General features: G+C 40.4%; 1 protein-coding gene across 2 annotated transcripts in view; it reads left to right on the forward strand.

The window, feature by feature from the left end:
• galnt1 (UDP-N-acetyl-alpha-D-galactosamine:polypeptide N-acetylgalactosaminyltransferase 1) overlaps positions 1-17716 on the forward strand; it is a 43276-nt gene that overhangs the window by 4891 nt on the left and 20669 nt on the right. For both annotated transcript variants that reach the window (XM_061050557.1, XM_061050558.1), the window contains exons 2-3: positions 10569-10676; positions 17568-17707. In XM_061050557.1, coding sequence (XP_060906540.1) covers positions 17569-17707 — 139 coding nt within the window. In that variant the 5' untranslated portion in view covers positions 10569-10676; position 17568. The remainder of the gene's footprint in view (positions 1-10568; positions 10677-17567; positions 17708-17716) is intronic.

A 17716-nucleotide genomic window follows, 5' to 3' on the forward strand; every position in this document is an offset into this window, starting at 1 on the left:
CCAGGGTTTGAACTGGTCAGCAGCAAAAAGTGCTCTGTAATTTATTGCTTTTTACACAACTTTGGTGAGGAACTTTCTGGGGAGAACTCAAATCTGTGATGCATCACTGTGGTTTGGAGTATATAAATGTTTTGAAGATACAAGTCCAAACTTGTTCGTGATCTGCATTCCAGCAAATGAATGATGTTTCCCTCGGCAGACACTGTGACTTGCTTATTGATGTCACTGAGTACAGGGTGAAAACATTCAAAACATATAGAGTGGTTGAACACACATCAGGATGTTGAACTTGCTGAATTTCTAATACATTTTTACTTTGTTTGAGAAATATTTTCTCTATTTAAAAAAAAACAAACTTGCTCTTGATTAGAGGGACCCATAATCCAGCAAGTTTTATTTAATATTTCATGCATTTTTTACTGCCTAAAGCTGAAGTTATCAAATTTTCTGTTGTGATGTAATGGTCTTGATAAACTCTGGTTAGTTTCTGCACATCGCAACAGTGAGGAGAAACAGAAAACAGAAGGTTAAAGATAGAGTCTGTAAGTCCCCCCCCCCCACCCACCCCCCAGGATATGGCTGCAATGGAAACTCTTACCAGCCGCATTATGATAAAATTAAATCACTAAAATAAAACATTTTTTAGAGCGAGACAAAAAGCATGTCAGTATTTTCTTTAATAATTGAAACATTTAATTTCATAAAATAGCCAATTACTTAATTTTGATTTGATTTGATATTCTATGTCATTACATTATGCTGCCAGTGGAAACACAAACAAAACAAAAACGAGTGACTGGTACATTTTTTAATCCACCAGTCACAGTGGTAGGTAGGTGAAAAGGTTAATTTCGAACCCTGGCTAGCTGGCTCAATTATGGGCTTTTCCATCACAACAAATGTAATGTTCTCAGGTAACTTGCAGTGTACAGTACATACAAGCTGTAAACGTACATGCTAACCTTGCAGTGGAAATGTACTTCTGATGGCAATGAGCCCAGGAAGTGTGGCCCAATTTGAATGTTGCGGTTACAAGCTGCAAATAATATTACTGACTACCTTTAAGGACTGCCATCTATCATTAGCAACCTCCAAAGAGGCACAAGCTCTTATCTTCGTTTAGGGATTTGAAACAGCTCATCATTCAAGTATCAGACCATGTTTCATGTAGGGCTGGGCGATATTAATTTTTTTTCATTATTTTCAATGATTTTCAATCATTATTTCTTTCAAATTTAAAGGCTGATTTTTGCCCCTCAGTGAAAGTTGAAATAACCAGATGGTTAATTATGGTTTAACAATTCTTTATTGTTAGAACATGACAAACTATACTTCACAAGAGGAACGTTTCACAATCATAAGCACAGCGGTCTTTTCTTGCTTTTAGTGTGTTCTAACTCTAATCAGTGTGAACTTTCCCAGGAGAAGCTGGACATTTGGAATTGCTTGTCAGTTTTATGGTAAAGGTATTATGATGGGCAGACATTATGAGCATAAAAAACTGCTTTTTGCTAGGGGAGAGACAGAGCGAAATTCAATAAATGATCATTTTCAAATCCACATAATGGTCTTGGATATTATTAGTACCCAAATCCTATTTTCTACATTCCTTACACTTCACACCTATAAGTGTCAAAGTAGCTTTATTGGCTTAAATTAAATTTAAGTTGAACCTGAAATTGTAGTTAACTTGTTTTCCCAAGTCTCACTGGCTTTTCCTGCTACTACTAGTGTTTGAAACTGGTACATTGCTTGAGTTCTGTAGGAAGCTTCAAGAGGAACTTTGAAAATCTGAACAGAGTGAAGTAACACTAACTGCATCAGCTAACACTGGCAGCATTGAGTAACCCTACACCACCTTCAGTCCAGCTCCAACAATAACTTTCTCTGTAGGAAAGTGATGTTCATTTGTCCCTGTGTTGCTTACAGCATCAGTTTCAGACTTGAGATATATCCCAACAGGAAGAGACGTGGTTTCCATGGAGACAGTCCTGCTCTTTGCCCAACCCCACCGACCACTATCACCACCACAACACACACACACACACACACACGCTATAAGAGGAAGTGGAATAAGTATTTGTGTGACACACTAGCTTGTTCTTCTGGATTGGTGATATTGTATATGGACCTTTCTAATGTTTGGATTTTTGTTTTATTTTAAGTTGAAGCATGAACAGTAGCAAAAGTCTTTTAAAATACATAACCTTATTTATTGTAGGTTGTGTTTTAATTGTTTACCTTTTTTTGCTGTTTTCACCACCTTATTTATGTAGTTTTTAGTCCACACTGATGTTAATTTCTCACACACTCTCACACTCAAACACACATGCACACAGTAGCTTGACCCTCTCTTTCTGTTCCCCTCTCACTTCTCTCCCTGTCTGCTGTTACTCTTTTTTTTATCAGCAATAAGTTTCAGAAAGTTGCCCAAATACCACAATTTGTGTTTGAATATTTTCACCTGCGCTCCCAATAGAAGCCTTTAGAAAAGGCTTGTTGTTAATGACAGAGTATCAAAACAATCCAAAACCAACATGTAACAGAATGACATCCACAACGACCTGATGTTATTAAAACACATATTATTTTTTCACTGTTTAACTAATATTACTAGTTAATTGTCTAAAACTCGTTGTGCCTGTTTTTATCGTTATCCTTAAAGCTTGAGCCCATTTTGAGTCATTCCTGGTGGCAAACATTGAAAGTTTGCTATTTTGTAAGAGGAGAATCCCTGGGGGTTACCAGAGGACTTAACGGGAAGCACAAAGTGAGAAAAAATAAACCAAAAAAGGACCAGCATAAACATCTGGTTATCTGACTTCTGCAATGTGTTGGGCAAAATGGATAAATTTTTAGTAACTGCAGAGAGGGAGGCGACAGATTTTTTGGGTGAGCGGAAAAGGAGGAAGAACTACAAGCACTATTTAAAGTTTGGATTATCATGGAGTGGTCCTGATGATGCTCCGAAGCCACAGTGTGTAACTTAAAAAAGAGGGACTGTGTTAACTGGCAAGATATTGAGACCAAGTACCCAAACTTTATTACCAATCCACGAGAGGTTTTGAGAAAGCTTAAGGAATTGTGGACACAGGACTGTAGATGTAGAGCTGTAATATGGCCTTGGAACAAAAGATGAGTGTCAAGGGTCACTTGCTCACTTTTGGTTGTCAGTGAAGAGTTCTCACATCTCTCTACAAAGGTTATAAAAGTGCTCAACCCCTTCTTTTTTTCTTTTAGTTGGACAAATGTTTTAAATTTACCCTAGGATGGATTGTGGAAGATTAATTGTTGTATAATTTTTAGATTAATTTAGCCCACAATTTAAGCATTAATGTGACAGAATGCTAGACTGAGTGGAATAAAGACACAAACCATCAAAGGCTTTTTTTATAAATAAAGTAAATTATGTTTGAAATCTTAAGAAAAAAAGGAAATGGAAAACAAAAGATGTTTGAAATGAAGATAAAAATGATGACAATCTCATTTTTTTCAAATCAATGATCACAGAGAAAAATGTGTTTTCTCACCAACTACTTAGAATTTGCTTGCTCCCTACAAAAACTCCTATTAACTAGACTTGCGATGACTGAGATGAGTAGCCTTTGTTTTCAATCATGTTTGCTTCTTACTAAATATTCAATGGAAAAAAATATTTTTATGAATGGAAAAAACTATGAATAAATGGCAAAGATGGGGCAGCAATCTCAATGAAATTTAGATAATGGAAATGTGCAAAAAAAATAACCAGAGGCAAAATAAATCTCCCAAATAGAAAAGTACTGTAAAAAAAAATGAAGAGAGGGAACTAGTGAAGGGCAGAGAGGACAGACCCCTGCTGTGGCCGCTCTGTGCTTTGTCTTTGTTGTGTGACAGAGTGAGATAGCTGCCCCAGGCTCACCCTGACCCAGGTTCACTTCTCCCTTTTGGGCACACACACCAATCCATCTCAAGCTCTTATCTGCTACCAGGCTGCTCCTCAGATTGACTGCATGCATGTGTGTGGGGTCTCTGTGTTTGTGTGTCTGAGGACTCTTTGAGTGCAGTTGTTCTGGCCTGGTCACACTGATAGCTGTATCAACAGTTACTCCTGGCTGATGGACTGCAGAACAACAGGCCCATTGTTTTTCTGATGTGTGTGCGTGTGTGGGCGTGTATGCTAAGCCATCAGAAATTGCATTTCTACAAGCCACAAATGTCAGATGCACTGAGCTCATGTATCTTTGGATTGAGTGTGTTGTGTGAGTCTGTGTGTTGGTGCTGCAGTGTAATCTGCCAGAGGCTGGGATGTGGGTCAGTGTGGCTGCAGCTCTGCGAGGAGGGGCAGCAGCAGGATACTGCCTCTGTGCTAGTTGAGAGGGACTGTACTGGATTGATGAAAAATAAAAATAAAAGGTTTCACAAAAATTACAACGCTGAGGGGACTACACCCACTTGAGCTTTTTTTGTTGTTGAAATTTGTGCCTTCTTTGTGCATGTTCTAATAGGCCTGAAACATTCTGGTTTTGCTGTTTAACTCATTAGAGCCACCTATTCTGTGATAGGAATAGGGTCCTAAGAGGCATGGTTTTTAAATGGAGATGAAGATCTGCATGCCGTCTTAATAAGGCTAGATTCGAAAGAGGATGGATGATTAGATTAGCTGTACCTAAGGGCTTCACCTACAGCCAATAAACCAAAGTTATTGTTCAACGTTTAGAGCCCACAAAGAAGGCTTATCCACCAGCTTTATTTATAGAGCACATTTTAAAAACAGCAGAGTTCAGCAAAGTGCTTTACAGTCCACAAAAAATAATGGTTGCAAATAAATTACAAATAATAATAATAAGAAATAAAATGATAAAAAAGAAATAAAAACACAAGAACAAGATAAAACCCTAAAAGAAAAAGGAGCAAGGACATAAAAACACACTCAGAGTTCAAAGTCAAGGCGTAAAAAATGCTTTTAAGACATGTGTGGGGGCTAACCTGACATGTGTGGGGGGGCATCTCATTCCAGAGATTTGGAGCATTAGCTGAAAAAGCCTGGCTCCTCTGGTCTGCAGCCTCGTTTTTGGGATTGTTAAAAACAAATGGACAGCAGATCTGAGTGATCTCAACGGAGTATAGGGCTGCAAAAGTTCTGAAATGTATTGTTGCACTGACCATTTGAACAATTTTAAAACAAATAGTACAATTTTAAAATGAATCCTAAAAAAAACGGAGCCAGGGAATAAGAGCTTGAATAAGACATTCAAAAACATTTAAAGTTAAGGTAAGGACTTACCTTGGATAAAACCCTGAGTTGGTAATAAATTGTTTTAAAGGGATACTTCACCCGTTGAAACATGAATCTGTATTGACATTGGGTCGTATATGTAGTAGAAATGTGTTGGTGCCTTCTTGACTGAGAAAAGGCAGAAAAGTGTCTTTTTGGCTCATGTGGATGAAAGACACCAAATCCCAGAATGCACAGCACCGCAGGCCACTCCCACTAAGGTCCTCTATTTCAGAATCAGAAATACTTTATTAATGCCAGAGGGAAATTCGATCGTTACAGTTTCTCCAAAATATACAATATAGCAGTAGAAATATAGTAATAAAAACATTTTCAGACATATTTACTTCAACACATAAGGGATGTTTGAACAGTTAGATTTAAAATATCATTCACTCATGAGAAAGAACTTTAGACAAGCTTTTTGTTGACAGCTGTAGATGGATATTTTACACACCCACTATGACTCAACAGGCTCAGCTCACAGATTTTATAGGTTGGGGTCTGCAGATGTCTGTCACAGACGTCATCCTGACTCTATGCCGATTGAATCTGGGTTATGTTAAAAGCCCTTACTCTGCTTTGTAGGAAAAAGGATATCCAATGTTTTTGCAGTGTAAGCAGATACAAACAGCCTTTGTTCTCCAGAATCATTTTTTTTATCACAGAAATATGCAGTATAGATGGTCAGCTGATGCCTATATTAGATTTTGCCTATTGTTTATCATTTCTTGAGGTCTCTTCAAATCCGTCTTATCCCAAGAATCTAAAAGCTTAAAGATCACCATTACTGATGATAGTAATGAAATATGTCTTGCTTATAAAAATGTTTTCATGTTAACCTGCTCACTTAACTGTATGTGTGACAGCTACATACATTTCCACCTTTTTGATAGTAAATACAAAAGGTGTTAATTTAGATAATGCGTTCTATAAAGTTGTGCTACTACTAATCAGGTCTGCATATACCAGTTTCTGCCACAGTCCTGTGTGCTGATGGCCAATAACTTGCGCTCATGTTACCCTCATTCATGTGAAAAGCGCCACTGTTAGGACTCATGAAGAAGTGACGCTAAGAGTCTAAGGGAGGGAAATCTAAGAGCACTATTTTTCTTTTTCTTATATTTTGATATTCAGGGATCATCAATGATTTAATTACACAAGTCAGGAGGACGATATATTGGCATATTGATATTTTGTCCCACCCTTAGAAAAGACATCCATTTAAAAGGGTTAAAGCCAAACTTTGCCTGGGGGAACCTGGGATTGCATGTTGTAAAGAATTGCTAGGCAGTCTGACCTTGGTTGGGAATTATGCCTGGAGCATTTGAACACACAGCTGGAGGTATGCACACACCTAAGCTTGATCCTGTTGACATGGATGATGGCCAGAGCAGGGACAAGCTGCGAGATATATAACAGAGAGCAAACGACACACCGCCAGATATCACGAAAACAGATCACAGATAGATTGGAGAGTTTTGGGTGAAATCTGTTTTGTGTAATCAGTCAGAAGACCGGGGAGGAAAGGTATGACTGTGTGTATGTGTGTGTGTGTGTGTGCGAGTGAGTGTATTAGGGCAGCAGCAGATTAACGTCATTGTGAACTAAAATCTAAAATAAGGCAGAGAATACAGCACAATCAAAGTGGTCAATTAAAATACAACCTACTATAACTAGGGTTATGCATCTTTTCAAATATTTAAAAAATGACTCCAAAATGGCATCCCTGTCAGGCCTGTTAACTGTGTTCCCTCTGTACCCCCTTCTCTACATAAACAGGAAGCAGATATTTTTTTCTGTAACTCAGTCCTTTCATGTGTCCTTTTCTGTCCTCCCTTGGTCCCTCTTTGTTCCTCTTCCTACCCTCCCGTGAGTACACAGTAGATCTAAAAGAAATGACAGGTCCCCAGCTCCCATAGCACGTCCTTATTATAGAAAGTAAAGCAAGCTGTTGTGTTTCATCCAGGTAAAGTGTGACACAGTGGCATGTCCAGCTGCTTCTTACCTGTTTTTCTCCATGCTCTATTCCTGGTGTTCCTGTTTTTGCTCCCTGGGCTTCCCCTGGAAAGCTGTCAGAAATGTTGAGCTGCAGTTAGATTTGCCCGTGATACTGTTGTTGTCATCTTTTCTTACTTTTCCTCTAGTCCCTATTTAGCATGGATTCAGTGTTTGTGCGTGCATAAGGCACAGCAGACTCCTCTGGGCCTTCCTTTCCCACACCACTAGAGTCATGAGGGGTGTGACGGGGCAGAGGGCCTGCATGGAGTTGGAACAGGATTGACAGAGCACTGTTTGTTGTTGTCTTCTTTGGACACCCTCTGTTCCAACATATGCTACAAACAGAGTCACATTACGCATGTAGAAACCCTGGCTGGGAACCAAACACACATAAAATAAATTCACACACTTTATGTTTTGAGGAAGATATCACACAATTTTTTTTTCTTGTTTTTACCCTGTCTCATCTCTCTCCTCTGTGTCTTCCTCCAGCAGTCTGTAGAGAGAGAGCGGAACTGTTTGGTTTTATGCTTCGCTATGGCTGCTTGGTCATACTTTGTTCATGCTGAGCTTGGGGAATTGTGAGAGACCGATTTGACTGTCTGTTAGTTTAGGCTAAGGACTCACAACCCTCTTAAGAGCAAAGGTTGTTTCAGGGCTCCTCCACCTCTTCTGGCTCCAGTCCTGTTTTAAAGGCCAGGATCCCTCGCTTTAGCATGCCAGCTTCATCCTACAAGGTGTTGTGTTGGAAGAGCACTAATAATGCACATGATCATATATGTGTGTTAAGTGATTTCTGCTAGCTGATAAAGGGCATGTGCTTGCTAGCCGAGATTTCATCATTAATAATCCCATAAATTTACCTCTGCATTTGTTAGTCCGACTCGCTCACAGTGTTTTTTGGACATATGTCAGGATAAGTAGACGCAGACTGAAAAGAGCCCTGTGTAGGAGAAGAGAAAGAATTGGCTGAATCACTTAGGGAGTATTAAGTTTGACAAAGATAGGGGCAACAGTAGGGTGGAATGATGAGGGCCAAGCCTTTTGGCTCCCATACCTTGTCTTATTGGCTCTCAGCTGGTCACAGCTGGAACAAAGAAAAGTACAAAGGAGAGGAATTCACAATTCCCTGGAATTCACATTTGAAAGAAACACTAGGAAGCAAAGAATTGGCGCTACACTCATAGAACTTTTTTTTTTACTCACAAAACCAATTCTGAGACCTAATCTTAACCTGGTCAGCTTTATGAGGTCAATATGGGTACTGATGCCAATCCAACAGATTACCCTAACCCAGTACTGTCTATTCCTACAAAGAAAGTGGGATTGCAAAACCAACTGTTGCTGTAAAAAATGTGGATCATCTCGTAGTGTGGACTCTTGTAATGTTTTCTATTTGAGAGCGTGACAGTATCTGGGCTACAACAACACCGACTCTCTTAACCGGCACAAGACATACGCTCAAACAAACACACAGAGTATATCAATTTTTTTCTGGAAGCTTGAGTCAGTGCAGTGTTGGCCTACATACTGTCATGTTCCACTGACACTGCTTACTGTTTGGACAGGTCCATCTCTGCTCACTTGCTCTGCATTACACATCTGACTAAGTGTCCATCTGTTAGCCCAACCACCCAGGCGTCATGTTGTGAGGTGCTTGTGTATTTATATTGAAAGCTGGTCTGTTTTACAGCAACACTCTGTATTACAACTAGCCTTTGGGATTGTAAAGAACAGTTAAGCCCAGTTGAACACACGTGTGAAATATAATGTCCTTTTGAATTCAAGTTTGTTATATTAGCACAACAATAACTATGAGTTTTAATCTCATTCTCTGTCTTAATGTGTTTAATTGCAGGTGTCTTTGTGGTTGCTTTCTTGTTGGTTTTTGCTGCTCAACATCTAGCAATCATGCGTTGTCTACCACATGAGCTGGTTGGAAAGCAGAAAGTGAAGAGGACTTTGCTCTGCAGGCAGACACAGAGATGGGTTGCTATTTGCACTGCAGTGTTGCGTGTGGTTCTGTAGGTTTCTTTTGTGATTTGTCAGGGGAATCTCTGAGTATTTATAGAAGCTCTCGCTCGTCCTGCTTCCAATTTGCAGATGGATTATGTACCACTCAAACTTTGAGGAGGTGTGTGTGAGACAAAGGGAGGGAAAGGAAGGAGAAGGGCGAGAAGGTTTTTGACATGTGTGTGAAAGATAGAGGGAGCGAGGAAGAGTGAAGAAGGGAGCAAATGAGGAGTCATGACTCACCCAGAAGGAGACACCTTAGGTGGCCAGAATCCTTCACATACTGAGGCGTACCTGCACTGCAGTACAGCCTCCTCACACTCACTAATGCAGGAGTGTGTGGGCTGGCAGGAAGAGATTAATGGTATGGTTCTTCTTGTATTACAATCTCCTAATACACACACACACACACACACACACACACAGAAACACACACATATACACAGATACACAGCCTGGCAATACGAAATCCCAGTGGACCCAATGATGACTTGGCTTTAAAGTAGGCCAAGGACCAGATTGAAGGACACACACACACACACACACACACACACACACACACACACACACACACACACACACACACACACACACACACACACACACACACACACAAGCCAAAACAGAGTCATATTCTCTCTCATCTTCATTCTCTGCGGATTTCTCAAAAATAGCAGATTAATCCAGTGAAATGAGCAGTTCTGAGAACCCATCAGTTGTCCATCCTATATCCCTCTGTCTTCTCCCTCACTCTTTTTTGATCCCTCTCTGAGGCTGGCAGACTCTTTGGCTGTGTCTGACCTTTGGGTTGGCGTGAAAGAAGGGAGGATGATGGATTTATATCAAAACACAAACGGATACAGGGCCGGGCTGACAAATGTAAATGATTGACAACTGGAAACATGCGTGGTGACATTGTGACTCTGACTGTGTGATTATGTGAGAGAGATGAGTGTTATTACTGTGCGTGCGAGCCAGGAAGTGTGTTTGAGGCTGTTGACTGACAACGTCTCTCAGTTCTTCCTGTGGGTGCTGAGTGGTTTTACATCCCCGAGCTGTGATCAGCACACTCTCTGTCTCCTTTCCAAGCCATTTGGTAAAACCAACGCTACTGTTACCGAGATGAATGAAAGCAAGACAAAGCTCCTTTAGGATATTTCCTGACTTAGAATCTCTGTGTGTGTCAAGATCACCTGAGGATTAAGAATTTATATTTAACTGCTTGGCATGCACGCTGGCTTTTCACACCTATGGCTAAACAGTGTTTTAAGTCTGTGTCTGTTTCTTCTTGTTTAAGGAGCATGTTTGAGTGACAAGACAAGGAGGAAGTGGGATCTCTGACGCTCCGCCCCTCTGCAGGTGGAGCAACCCGCACATCTGACCAGAGACCCCTTAGTCTGAACAGGTAATGGAGAATCAGGTTAAGTAAGCTTCATAAGAGCCAGAATACAATAGAATAGATATTGCCGTTTGCAGTTACAGGACAATACAAGCACGTTGGAATTTGTGTGTGTTGTCAGTTTTTATTTTATTTAAAAGATAGATGAGCAACGAAATGAATAAAACATGTAATCACAAAAAATCCACAGTACGTTTACACTAATAAAAAAATCATGCAGCAGTACACCAACAAAGTAGAACTCCATATGTCATTATATCCAAATGCAAGAATTGTGAGGAGATCAATAATGTATTTAAGTGCTTTAAATAATATGGGGCAAGTATGTTAATAATGTATTATTTGTAGAGCTAAAACATGCAAAAGCATTATGTTCTGCCGCCTAAGAAAAGCAATACATTTTATCTCTGATCTGTTGACAACAGTCTCACTGTTCTGTCTTCAAAGCCTTCCTAGTACAAGGAGTACCTAACAATTTAAATAGCTGGTTATAAAGTTAATGGAGTCAGAACATTGCTCTCAATTGCTCATGGCACTGTAAGACGATTTGAAATTAAAAGGAAAAGCAAAGTGATGTATGACACATTTTCCACATTTTTGTGTTGGGATAACTTAGAGGTGGACTGTTAAAATAGCTAATAAGCAGGGAGACCCTGCTGGGAAGCAAGAGCCTCGTAAATCCTGTCTGCTCTGCATTAGCACTGGTGGTAAGAGTAGGAACGCTGACAGCAGCTCACATACAGCTGAGGCCATACAAGCAAGTAGACATGTTAAACAGATCAGTCTGCAAGTATTGTGATATGATCATATGTGTTTGTGTTTACATACAGTAAATAAACACACGGTCTGTGATGTTTATTTATTGAGTTGAGTTGTTAAACAGAAGCATCATACTGGAGTCACACATACTAAGAGGCATGTTGTTGTGGTTTGTGTGCCCTTATGTCTGCTGTATTACTTTTTTTTAACATACTGTTTGCCTTCCTGTATGTCTGTGGTTCGCTGCATAGTCAACCAGCAGGGCTCTCCATAGCCGTCAAGGGAACCCCCCTTGTGACAATAATGTGTATTGATTTTTGGCTGAAAATGCAGGAGCGATTGAAGATGTTTAATTCTGCGTTGCGCCTGTGCCAAGATTTTCAAATGGTAATCAATTTCATTTGTGACTTTTACTCTTCCATGAGTAGTTGTCTTTGTTTTACTTTTGCAGTGATCTTTCTTTTAACTGTTAGCTTCTCTTTCTCTGTGTTTCTCTCACCAGCTTTCTGTAAGCCAAGGTTAATGTTTTATCTCACAGAAGTGTGTTGACTCTTATGATATAAGGCAGGGGTTCTCAAACTGTTTGGGTTTGTGTACCCCCTTTCAGAATTTTTTTGCCTTTTCAGCCAAGTACTCCCTTATCCAGCCAAAGACATTTTTCAGGAAATAATTTGGGGAAAAAACATTACTAAACAAATGTATGTGGTCTTCATAAAGCTGTTGGCTTATGTCACCCGGCAAAAGACAAACAGTGCTTCAGGAGGAACAGAATACATGGACATAAATCCCATAAAAATATCATATCACGATCACAATTTTTCCATACTGATCTTAAAGAAAATATTTGCAAGTTACCAACCAGTTTAACCAAACTTATTTCCCTGTATAATGTTTTTAATTGCACAAATACTGTGCTTATAAGTTTACTCTATTTAAAATTGTCTTTGTTGAGGGGGGGGGGGGGGGGGGACAGCAGACATTTTTTACAGCAGAAATGTCTTTCCCTGCATTCTGATAAATTTGTATGTACAATTGTAGGCTTTTATGCACCACTTTAAATTAATGATTTAGTATTGTGTGCTCTTTCGTGTCTTTAAATCTATGTTAGGGTTCATCAGGTACCTTTTACCTGTAATGCATGCATTTAAAAACATGTAGACTTCAAACATAATCCAAAATGTGATTATTCTGTGACACATGCTCAAAGTAAGTTTTACTGAATTAAGAGTTTTATTCAAGGAGGGGGCGGGACATCGTTGATTGACGGACAGACAGTCACCATGGTTGCTCACTCTCACCTGCCTGCTGCACACTGAACGAGATCAGAAAGAGCTACTGACTGACATCACTTCAAGCAGGATGCATAGATACTAATGCATGGAAATAAATGTTTGTAGGTGACTGTTCAAAATTTTGTTTTTAACAACCGAGGTCCAGACCTTGCTGATATTATCGCCTCCCACCGTTTCATTCTCGTTTCCATTATCACAACAGATGAGCTTCGAGTAGAGAGGCTTGTTAATAACTTTAAAAACTGAGAGAGAGCAGAAAACACTTGGCAGCGTCAGTTTAAATAACGGATTACAAGACAAAGTCCTATCAACTGTTGTTGAAATGGCTTTAATAAACTTGAACTATGCCCTACATCTCCCATCACAGACTTTCTGTCTGACTCTCAGCAGACTAATAATGTTGTTGCTTGTTAGGGGTTTGTTATGTCGCTACCCGAAGTACAAACCTTAACTTTGCAAACTCTTCAGATAACTGTCTATTGCATCCTGCATCCTGTATCTCAAACAGTTGCATATAACCGCAATGGAGTTCTTTTTACGGGCTAACTCTTAAGTTTCGTTTTCGGGTGATGCGTCCAGCAGAAGGGGAGGGGGAGACGGGTCTGTGTAGGTGCATAAACTGCAGCATGATAAAATGAACACAGCTCCATTCTACGATCTCCCTGTTTTTGCAGATTGTCAACACATTTAAATCCTTCACGATCTAAGATCGTTATTTCGCACACCACTAGTTTGCTGTGATGAAACTTTTTTTTTATGACATTTGTCACATACCCCCTGCAGTACTCCCACGTACCCCTAGGTGTACGAGTACCCCCATTTGAGAAACACTGATATAAAGCTTAAGCAGAGGGTACCTGAAGTGATTCATCCACTAGTTGCATGATGTTTAATAAATCCACAGACAGTACGACAGTTTACTCTGACTCTCTCTCTATAAACTAATGACAGGGTGGTCTTAACACTCTCTTACCCAGACAGTTCTTGTCTCTCTGCCTTCCTGCTATGGGAACAGTTTTTAGTCAAGATATAGACCTAGATAAATGGACTCCAGTCATTTAGCTGTACCCCCCCCCCCCCCCCCCTCCACACACACACACACACACACACACACACACACACACACACACACACACACACACACACACACACACACACACACACACACACACACACACACACACACACACACACACACACACACACACACACACACACACACACACACACACACGCACGCACACATACCCCTTCCCTGATGTCTGACTTGCTCTGCTCAAGTTGATAGGCATTACAAATGTATAAAAAATAACCACAACCATCAGAGTTGCTGTAGCAACTGTTGAGCTTTATCAAGCCTACATGACCCACAGACAGATCAAACACTTTAATGGCATAATCTCTGGTTTTGTCAGGAAAGATCTACAATATACAAGTTTGTTTATGGTGGAAAAAGTTGTTAAAAAAGGCAGCTGGTTTTGTGAAGAATTAATTGTGATTGAGCTAAGTTAATAGTTTATGATTTAGCAACGTAAACTGTTTTAAATAGTAACAAAATAGTCCTCTTTTTTCATTTCCCCCTGCTCTTATAAATAATATCTCCCTCCCTTCCTCTTAATTTTCTTTTACACACATATAAACATTAATCCCTGAAGGGAAACTCCTCACTCCCAAATATACATTTTGAAGCTCTGGGTTACTCTTAAACCAGACTTTCTTCCAAGTGGTTGTGAGAAACACTGGTTGTGCAATCTCTAAAGGGGGATTAAGCCTGTAGAGAAGAGGAGAGGAGGGGGATATGAAGAGAGACACAGAGAAGGATGTGAAGGGGGAAATTGTGTTCTCGCAGGGGTGTAGTGATGGCAACCGCTCTTGAAAGGAGACTACATCACTAAGAGACGGACAGACAGACGGAGAGGAAGGGGTGGGGGTGTGTGTGGCTGAGAGAAAGAGAGCGCGAGATGCCAGGGTGGAGGTATAAATGAAGGATGGAGGGAACGTGATATGTTAATGGATCAGGGAGATGGAAGGTTGGAGAATTGTGAGTCTGTTTAATGTCATCAGGAGCCAGGCTGTTTAAAAGAGACTTCAAAGACATTAGCGCCAAACATAAACAAGACGTACACACACATGCTACACAAGCAGTAAAGGATGACCCGGGGCTGTTAGGGTGAGCGCAGAGGAGACTTGAGGTGTCCGCTGCCATGCCTGATTAGAAATACAGTGAGTAGAGCCGTATAGCAGAAAGACAGCAGTAGGGAAGTGTGTGAACTTGGATTAAGTCAATGTACATGTATATAAATCTTCTGCTGCTGCTTGGAGCACAGCTGTCTGTTTCTTTACTCTCACTGAGATCTAATAGCATCCAAGGAAACAGGATGACATCTCTCTGACAGCATTTTCGACACAACTTTGTGAGCAAGAGTATATGTGAGTGTTTGTGTGACAGAGTGCTTCCATGTCGGTGTCTGTCTCTGCCGGAATGTGCTGATTTAAGTTTGGCATATGTGCCTGGCTCTTCTGGGAGAGATAGAGGAAACGTAAAGTAAAAATATTGGTCTCGTCCAAGTTTCTGCCGTGAGATTGTGTCATGTTGCTGCATGGAGGTCAAGTGAGGCCGGCACAATCCTGCAGAGGTCACAGAAACAGAGAGGAGAGCTAGGACTGAAGTTCAGGCTTCCTACTGATCCTGGAATTTCAAGAATTTCGATGGGAGTGATCCAAACAATAAAAGAAGCAATTTGATTAATTATTTGAGGATAGCCAGAAAAATTCTACTTATGATAATATTGCAGCAAAATACCATGCTTTCATGTTTTTTTGGTTTATGGATGTGTTCTGACTGCAGTGTCAAAGCTGGCTGTCAGTTTGTCTCTGAGAGTTTCGATGATGTGGTTGGAACCTTGAAATCTTATTGAACATGCATACTTTGTGGCTCACAGAAAATACAGAGGTTATATACAGTATCAAATAAACTAGATATATAACACACAGCAAAGCACTCAAATACGCCCTCTCTCCACACTTTCTGCACTGAGAGTAACACTTGTATGTGTAACCACATCTACAGCCAAGGGTGTGAACATGCTGAGCTGTTAACAGTCCAGACAGCACAGAATCTGTCTCCTCCAGTACACACTGACAGGATCCTGAGCTTGAAAATAACATCAATATGTTATGGGTATAGCATGTATTTAAGTATATGTATATATATTTGTTAATGAGAAACTGCTTGTGGCAGAAATAACACACTGAGCGTTAAAAATGTATATTATTATATGTTAATTAAGGGACTACTTTATGAAGGGAAAATATTACAAATAAGGATAATAAATGTCATTTTCTTTTTATTTAAATAAGGATTTGTTACTCGAATTAAGTATGTAAGTACCGGTATTTGAATTCCGATGCCAGGGGGCTGTCAATGGAAACAATAACAAAAAGACGGCGGGTAATCATGGGAGTTCTCTCTGCTACCTCCCCCCTACCCCCGATGAAAACGAACTCGGAGTTGACTGTAGTCGAGAGGAACGGGCTCTAATGATGTTGAGTCCATCTCTAAAACAGTTTCTGATACATCCTGTACACACAAAGATTATATCTCTATAATATAAGCTGTGGTTTATCATACTGATGTTGAATTCTGATTAAATACACACTGTGCATGCATATGGTTCCTGTCTTTCCTCGGGTAGAAGTGTTCAAAATAGGAAATTGTCACAGCATTCAAACTATTGGCCTCCACAGGCACAAAAGTCTGAGAAAAGACAAACTTTGAGAGAACAGATCTTCACTTTTGTTTTATGCTGTGCACACACTTTGTGCATCCAGAATCCTATCAGGTGGACTTTAGAAATGCTGCTCTGCAATTCCCCATCCTCAGTGGATGTTGTGCAAAGCTACACTAAGCTAAGCTACGCTAGCTATGCACAAACACCTTTTTTCCCTCCCACGGGTAAGAGAGAAATCACCGAAGCCAAATTAATTTTCTCCCTTCTGCTTGTGCTGTTGCAACCTGCGGGATCACTGAAGCAGAGAATCAGCTAAAGAGAGGAGAGATGGTGCTGGAGGAGAGAAGGAAAAGGGAGCAGTGGAATTTTAATGTGGCTGTGTCTGTCTCTCGCTGCCTGCCAAAGAAAAGCAATTACACTCACAGCCCCCACCTTCGGCTGTGTGTGTTGGTGTGTATTTATGTGCTTACCTGAGTGTGTGTCTCGCTGCATGCAGGGATTCTGTATGTTAAATGTATAAAGTAGATAAGCTTGTTCTGCACCGTGCATAGGAACTCTGATCCAGTAGATATCTTACTCCACTTTAAATTTGAAAACAGTTAAAGCGTTGCCTGAATGCCATAAAACTTCCTCTCCAGAACACAAATCTTCATTCATAGTGCTCGGAATAATTCCTGAAATTTAAAACAATTTACATTTGATACTTCATAAATTATAAATATCCTTTTTGTTTTTTGTTTTTGTTTTGTATGGAAGTGATACAATACTGAAATCTGACATTGCGCTGTGCAGATTTTGAGGCTCTCTCTGAGTGTGAAGGTGACCATTTGGAGAGGGGCTGATAAACAGCCGGGAGATAGGAGAGTCAGACAGACAGACTGACTGAAGGAAGGATAAATGGAGGCAGTGAGAAGATACTCAGGCGCAGAGCTTTAGGATGATTGGGATTTGAGGGGTGTGAAGAGAGGGGATATGAGAAGAAATTAAGTGCGGGCTTCTCTACAGATCTTTGGAAGGCCTGGGATTGTAGCACCTCTGGACATCCCATCACTCCTCACCTTAGCCAGGACTTAACATGTCTACCCTCTTCTCTCTGTCTCTCCCTCCGTTTTTAGGATGAGGAGGTTCGCCTACTGTAAGGTGGTGCTGGCCACCTCTCTGGTTTGGGTGATGCTGGATATGTTCATCCTGCTATACTTCAGCGAGTGCAACAAGTGCGACGACAAAAAAGAGAGAGGACTGCCCGGGAGAGACGGTGAGTGTC

This window comes from Labrus mixtus, chromosome 11 (genome assembly GCF_963584025.1).
Source record: "Labrus mixtus chromosome 11, fLabMix1.1, whole genome shotgun sequence".
Lineage (NCBI taxonomy): Eukaryota > Metazoa > Chordata > Actinopteri > Labriformes > Labridae > Labrus > Labrus mixtus.